We start from the raw sequence: 7,554 nt of genomic DNA on the forward strand, positions 1-7,554 counted from the left end.
ACTGGAAGCTTATGTCTGTACCAAGATTCGTACATGATTGTGCATAGCAACTTTATTCTTTATCGCCAGAAACCAGAACAACCCAAATGTCCATTAGCAGCTGAGTTGACAACCAAATTGTGATATATCCATCTAATAGAATACTATTCAGCAACAAAAAGGAACAAACTACTAATACATCCAACAACATGGATGACTCTCAAAATGGTTACACTAGTAAAAGTATCCAGATCCGCCCCCCCCCAAAAAAAAACAAACAAACAAAAAAACAAGAGTACACACTGGATGATTTCAGCTATACAGGATTCTAGAAAATCATGACAGAAAGCAGATCTGGGACAGATTTCAAAGGAGCACACGGAGATTATTGGGGATGGTGGATGTACTATCTTGATTGTGGTAATGGTTTCTGGGATGTCATAACAAGACCTCGGGGTGAACAGAAATAGAAATGAATTTCTTGACCACCCTAGTGAAAGTAACCATGAGTTAAGTTAATTGGCTGTTCTCACCAGCAAAGTTATCTGTGACTTAGTTCTGCTGTTGCATTGTAGTGATACCTCATACCCTCCCCACCCCGTCTTCCTGTCCACTTTCTTCTTATTTCAAACCTTTTACTACTAAGAATATGTAAATGAAAATATTTTAAATTCTCAAATGCAGTTATGACATCCTTCCAAATAATAAAATTTAAGTGTTGTGGGGTTTTTCTCTTTTTTTTAGGGGTTAACATGTACAACAGGAAAATGCTTTTAGCCAATAGACTTGTTAACTATAATCACAAATAGTATCTACTTTTGAAGTTGCTGAGAAACTAGATCTTAAATGTTCTCACTGTAAAAAGGAAATGATAGAGCATGATGGAGATGTTAGCTAACACTACGGTAATGGGATTGTGATGTATAAATTTATCTAATCCACGTAGTCTATACCTTCTAGGTCTATGATGTTAAATGCCAACTTTATGTCAGTTTTTTAAAGAAGTCAGACTGACTTGGATTTGAAGGCCAGTTTTGCCATTGACTGGACTTGGACTTGTGTTTTGTCAGTTAACTTCCCTGATCCTGTTTCCTCACCAGTAATGTGAGGAAAACAGCTATATTTTCAGGGTTGTTATGAAGACTAGAAGTAACTATCTACTGTGGTATTCAGTAAAGCATTTGCATGCTATTATACCCTGTACATCCAGTCTTTGGCATGATGCACTGTGTACTGTGCTTATGGCAACCCTACAGTCGTCAAACACGCAGCCGGCGAGCGCCTTGACAGGTGGGACGTGTGAAATAGTGAGCTTGCCTTTCTTTGCACCGTGGCCTGATGCGTTCACTCTCCTTTACCCGTGCGCAGTGCATCTGGTGGACATTTGGAACGTCATAGAAGCTCTGAGGGAAAATGCCCTGAACAACCTGGACCCGAACACGGAACTCAACGTGGCTCGCCTGGAGGCTGTGCTCTCCACCATTTTTTACCAGCTCAACAAGCGGATGCCCACCACACACCAGATCCACGTGGAGCAGTCCATCGGCCTCCTGCTCAACTTCCTGCTGGCGGCCTTTGACCCGTGAGTGCCTTCTGAATGGCGGTTACGTTGTACATGTTCCTCTTGTACCTTCTTGGTCTTTATTGCAGATAATTTTCTCGGGCAACCTACTGCCTTTTTCGTCTTGATCAGATACTTATTTCAATAAAGTGTCTCTGTGTTTGACATAAATTTTAAGTGCTGTGGAAAGGCTAGAGAGTAAAATAGGAAATTGAGTACAATTGTATTTTATGTCCTGACCTGTATTTAACTCAGCCCATGCTTTCTAGAAGCTATGGACGCTTGAAAGTGTGCGATGGCGTGCCAGGGAAAGGATTTAATGAAGCATGCAGAGGGGGGATGTTTTTCACTCTCTTCTTTGCAAATTGCCCAAGACAGTGTTTCTGAGGGGAAGTGACAAGACCCTGGAGTGAACAGTGAGAGGTGGGAAGGGGTGTCGGGGCCAGCCCAGCGAGAGTAGCTATGACCTGCCTGGCATGGCCTGGCCGAGGACGTGCCGCATAACACAGAGTGAAGCTGTCCACACACCACGAAATCCAGCCTCATTATCTTATCATTTCCCCTCACGGAATCAGAGAATTTCAGAGCTGCCTGAGATCTTAAAGATTGCGCTTCCAAATCTCCTTTTTTACAGGTAAAGGAGCTGAAGCACAAAGGGACTGTCATTGTCCGGGGCCTCAGCGTGCAGGGGCAGGGTGGGCGCTTAGGTATTCAGCTGAGGTGCCTTCTCCACGGCTTAGGGCAGCCTTGTGAGATAGAAAAATGCCCCTGAATTACATGATCAGCCTGTAATTTCAAAGGGGTTCTTGTGAAAGCCTCTGGCCTAGAGATGGTATCAACGCCTCCACTTTCGCAACTGGCTTTGAATATGAAAAAGGGAAATTACTAACTTGACCTTTCGGCAGTCTCACTTTAAGACTCTCAGAAGTGTTCTAGCCTCAGTCTCATGGTCTGGCCAGTGCTCAGGAATATGTAAGGCGGGCACAGGGGATGGTCCAGCCAGGCTAACATTTTTATGCCCCTGACTTACAAAAGTCACCCTCTGTGCCTTTGCAACCCCGGGCGCTAACAGAAGTGTTTGTGCTCAGTTGGACCAGTATGCATTGTTGTTTCTGAGGTTCTTATGTTCTGAGAAATTCTCAAGTTGCAGTAAACAATTCTGTGCTCAGTCTGTACCGAACTCAGAGCTGATGTAGTGCTTTGGGCTAATCGCTGTGATAACCGAGCAGGGCAGGTAGAGAGGCTGTGGTTCCACAGGACAGGTGGCAGGAAGGAGCCAGGCCATGGAAGTCCTAGAAGGAGCGCTCCCATCCTGTCCCCTTAGCAAGAGCAGGGCAGCTTTCAGACTCACCCGTCGAGTCTTTAAGGGACTTACTTGTTATAAGTGTCACAATGGAAAATATAAAGAGAGTTATATAATTTCCTGCTCACTCTTAGAGTACTACTGGGTGACTCATAAAGAATCAAAGCTAAAAGATAATTTGGGCCCCATTCTATAAATATGGAAACAGGGCAGATTAATAATAAGGAAGGGGGATTTAGTAAAATATATGGGACTGAAACTAATAGGGTTATATTTTTCACTATTGTTTAGAAATATTGGGAAGATCATTTAAAAAAATAGAGCTGTAACTGTTTTTTTAAATAACTATGATACTATGGCTGAATTATTTCAAGAATGATGTGCACTAAGCTTAAGGACTATACCAAGGTCAGGCGCAGGTCACACAAATGTTCAGAAGAAACCTTTGCTTGGTTCCTACTCTTCACACAGATACGAAGGCCCCTGATCTCATTGTAGTAGATGGATAGACACATCTACATAGAGAGATCTCATGGTAGAGACACATTCACACGGGGCCCCAGCCTGAAGGTACTTCTGCCTTCGGTCCTTTGACAGAACAGATGAGTATATGCCAGCCGTGGGCAAACTATGGCCCGCGGGCCAGATCCAGCCCGTTTGAAATGAATAAAACTAAAAAAAAAAAGACCGTACCCTTTTATGTAATGATGTTTACTTTGAATTTATATTAGTTCACACAAACACTCCATCCATGCTTTTGTTCCAGCCCTCCGGTCCAGTTTAAGAACCCATTGTGGCCCTGAGTCAAAAAGTTTGCCCACCCCTGGAATATGCCATTCTACTGATAATCAAATTTCTCCTCTTGTGGCTTTTCACATTTTAGACAATGTGAGATATAAGCTACCAGGAAGTACTGATATCTGAAAATTCAAATTAGAAGTGAATATAAGAAGAGAAACAAGAGTAAAATGAATGTTGATCTATTTCTTATTATTGTAAACTCCTATTTATCCAAATGAGATCCAGTATGGAAATCTGATGTCACCTCCTACCTCCTATCCCGTGACCCACCCAAGTGTTTATAAAGGAGCCCTGTATTGTGGTTGACATGAATGAGCCTGATACTAGAAGATCAAGGATGTGCTATTGCTATTTTAGAATCACACATTTAAGAGATTTTCTTTTATTTGTTGTATTTAAATAACAGATTAAGAAGAGAAAAAAACATAAAATCCAAAGTAGAAGTTAGAGATACCTTAAGAACCTGGTCTCAAAAGAGATAATGGATTGGAAAGAGATTACACCAATGTAAATTCATGAAAAATAAGAACTCGGATTCAGAGAAAAGTGGTCATTATTTTCATGGTGCCTTAAAATTCGCCAGACCTACCCAGTTGGACTCTGCCAAGAAAATGATCTGAAATGAGGACAGATCTCTTTGGAATATTCTAAGGACTTTTATTGTTATTCTTTTTTAGGAAATTGAAAGTACAAAAGAAAAATAACATGGCAGAAAGTCAGATGAAAATCATTATTATTTAAACAGCTTTATTGAGGTAGAATGGTTACCTTGAAAGTAATTCTTAAAAGTGTGGCCTTTTTGAGAGGTAAGGCCTCATATCGGATACACGGTGGAGCAATTCACCTCTCGTGGCTGATTTGCTCACCCTTCCCCAGCTCCCAGCTCCTTACACTTGGTTCTGCTGTTCTCTTCTAGCGCATGTCTTACTGTTCATCTTCCTGGCTCCCATAAGCTGCCTTAGAGTGGAACCAGGTCTTCTTCTTTGTGCGCACAGCACCCAATATACTACACAGCTCATAATGAATCACCCAGTGAGGGAATGAATGAATGAGTGAAAATCAAAGAATGACTTTTCTTAGCTCTTGTCACACTGATTTCATTGTTTTCTGAGATTCAGTCCTCCTTGATCTCTGATATATTACCAAGACTAGTGAGTCCAAGTTTGCTCTGTCACCAAGATTCACACCCTCTATTTTAACTTCTGCTCCACAAGAGAAGAAAATCAAACATTCATAGTCACTAATGCACATGGTCCTATTTTCACAAAAGATTTCAATATACTTGTCTTACTCTCTTCCTATTCCTGAGAAAGACTAATATCAATTTAGTCTGTTAAATTAATCTCATTTCAACTCAGGAGAATCTTTCTTGTTCGGATAGTTCCTCATAAAGTAGATTATGGGACAATGGCCTTGTTTTTAGCAAATGTTATTTTCACATATATTCAGCCACTCAAAACTCATAGTAGGATAGTGGCAAATATTAAAAGGAGGGGTGATTTTCCTATTTTCAGGGGGCCAGCTCCATTTTTCAGGCCAATTCTCTAATGATGATCATATAATCATTGTAATAATAGCTAAGATGCCCTCCTCATTTGCTGTGTCCCAACAATCTTACAGATCTGGCACTATATTATCATAATTCTCCAGGGTGAGTAAGTGATGAAGCTGAGACAAGAGGTTAAATAATTTACAGGTCATACAGCTGCATACTAGATGAGGTGAGTGGAGAGAAAAGTCAAAATCATTTTGTTTCAGGAAGCAGTTTAAGTTCATTTCTATTCATGCTTTCTGTTTCATTTTTTAAATGAGAATTAATGGACTTTTTCCCCAGGCTTTCCCTGCTTATTACAGGATATTATTATTACCCTCACATTTCTAGCCTTTTCAGTGTGTGGTATTTAGAAATATTTGACAGAGTGTGTGTGAAAGATATATTTGGACTTAACAAGTTACACATTGTAGATTTAGAGTCATTTTTATGACTGCCATCCAGAACTTAGATCCATTGTACAATAGTCTCTCATAGAGAATACAGAATACAAAATCCTGGTCTTTTCCTCTCTGTTTGACATATGGCACCTTGCTGAGCCATTTGAACATCCATTCCCACTGCTGACACCCGCCCCCCAGTCCCCAACACGATGAAAAGAACCACAACACTATTAAGATGGATGGATGTGAAATAATCCTGGAATTCTGCCAAAATCCTTCTGCCTTTTGAGTTTTAAAAATTATTCTGATGTTTAATGCAAGACATGCTACAAAGAACATGGCCGTTTCTCTGTGCAAAAACAAAACATGTTGTTCACTTTTGAGGCAAAGGAAAAAGAGAAGAGTCATATGAAACCAAATGTTTTTCTTTTTTTTTTTCTCCATTACCCATATGGCTAGAACTAAATATTTAAAATTTTGCTTACTTGGCTTTTCTATGCACATCTTAAATTCGAGATATCCATAGAATGTTCTCATCTAGTCACTAAAATTTTGTTCTGGAAGAAAATATTTACGTTGCTAAAAATGGAATCACTTTCTGAAGAGTTTTCACAGCTGTAGATAAATTAAACATCTCAGTGCCACTCCTCTTTCTGACTTATACTCTGGATGAGTAGCAGATGGGATTTCATGGGGGTAAAGGAGACAATGTCGACAGTATTGGCCCCTTCCATTCTGGAGAAACTTCTGGCAAACTCACCTGGCCCAGTGCTATGAGAGCTTCTCTTCCCAGATAGTTTGCTAACTTCTGGGATGCCAGAGTCAAATGAGGAGTTTCTATGTGTCCACATGTTAGCTTCACTACCCCCAAAACAAGAGTTACGTATGTGATCTAGGCCAAATTATGTATGTGATCACTTCTAAATTCAAGGGATCACATGACTGTACAATCTAATATTAAGGGCCATTAAAGTCAATGTTTGCAATTTTACTCACTTAGAATTTCTCAATATAAAACTTAAGTGGTAAGTCAGAAAGCATGTATACATATAAAGAGCTTGCTATGTGCCAGGTACTAGGATATTACTGGGGATTAGAGATGAATAGGATGAGCTCCCTGCACTTTGTGAAAATGTGTAGTATGAAAACTAACTGGTTTTCACCTTCCTCTCCAATAGGCTGTGAGTAAAATCCCCAGCCTCTTAAGCATTGTCACTACATATCTATTGAGTCACTAAGTGAGTGATGCATATCAACCAATCATCCCAGAAAAGAAGCCGGAGGCGGAAGTGATGGTGCAGGTTGAGTGTTGTACCTTTGCATATCAAAAGTGCCTACCAAATGTTTTTGTAAAACAGATTGGCAGAAGACAAGCTTCTGATGGTAGTACTCCTAGATAGAGAAATAATTCCCCCAGCCTGTTCAAAAAAGACTCAGTCAGATTCCAAATCCCACCTTCCGGGACGTGACATTTGTCTTGGGATTCTTGAACTTCTGCTTGGAGAACCTCTCTTAGCCATTCGGAGAAAATGCACATTCTGTTTTGAATCCAGCCCAGCATCCCAGACCTATCCTTATCTATTGGTTGTTTTTCCTTCTTGTTGAAGCAGATTTTCCCGCCCAGACAACTTTCTCCTGAAGGTAATATGTTCTTAGTTCAAAGAAATCGGCTTTTCTCTGTAAACTCATGGAATCTGAGCATAATGACTCACTTTTTATTAGGATGAATCAAATGTTTTTAAGACAGACAGACACGCTGCAAATCTCCATATAGTAACCCAAGGGGGCGTGCTTTTTTTGTTTCCATCGTCAATCAGTTACCCCTCGGAAAATTTTGAAAAAAATGAAAAGTAAGAAAACAAATTATAAAGGGAAATTGTTTTAAAAACAAGGAACCATTGATTTATGAAGCAATTCCAGTTTGTACCTTTGATAATTTGCTAGTTCTTTTAAATACCCTTTTAGTTATTATTTA

At 40.1% G+C, this 7,554-nt stretch overlaps 1 protein-coding gene across 1 annotated transcript in view; it reads left to right on the forward strand.

Moving 5' to 3' along the window:
- Positions 1-7,554, forward strand: part of DTNA (dystrobrevin alpha) — a 292,781-nt gene that overhangs the window by 212,571 nt on the left and 72,656 nt on the right. The window contains exon 5 of the mRNA XM_015565683.1: positions 1,348-1,561. Within this exon, the coding sequence (XP_015421169.1) occupies positions 1,348-1,561 (214 nt within the window). The remainder of the gene's footprint in view (positions 1-1,347; positions 1,562-7,554) is intronic.

The sequence above is a fragment of the Myotis davidii genome, unplaced genomic scaffold (genome assembly GCF_000327345.1).
Source record: "Myotis davidii unplaced genomic scaffold, ASM32734v1 scaffold520, whole genome shotgun sequence".
NCBI lineage: Eukaryota > Metazoa > Chordata > Mammalia > Chiroptera > Vespertilionidae > Myotis > Myotis davidii.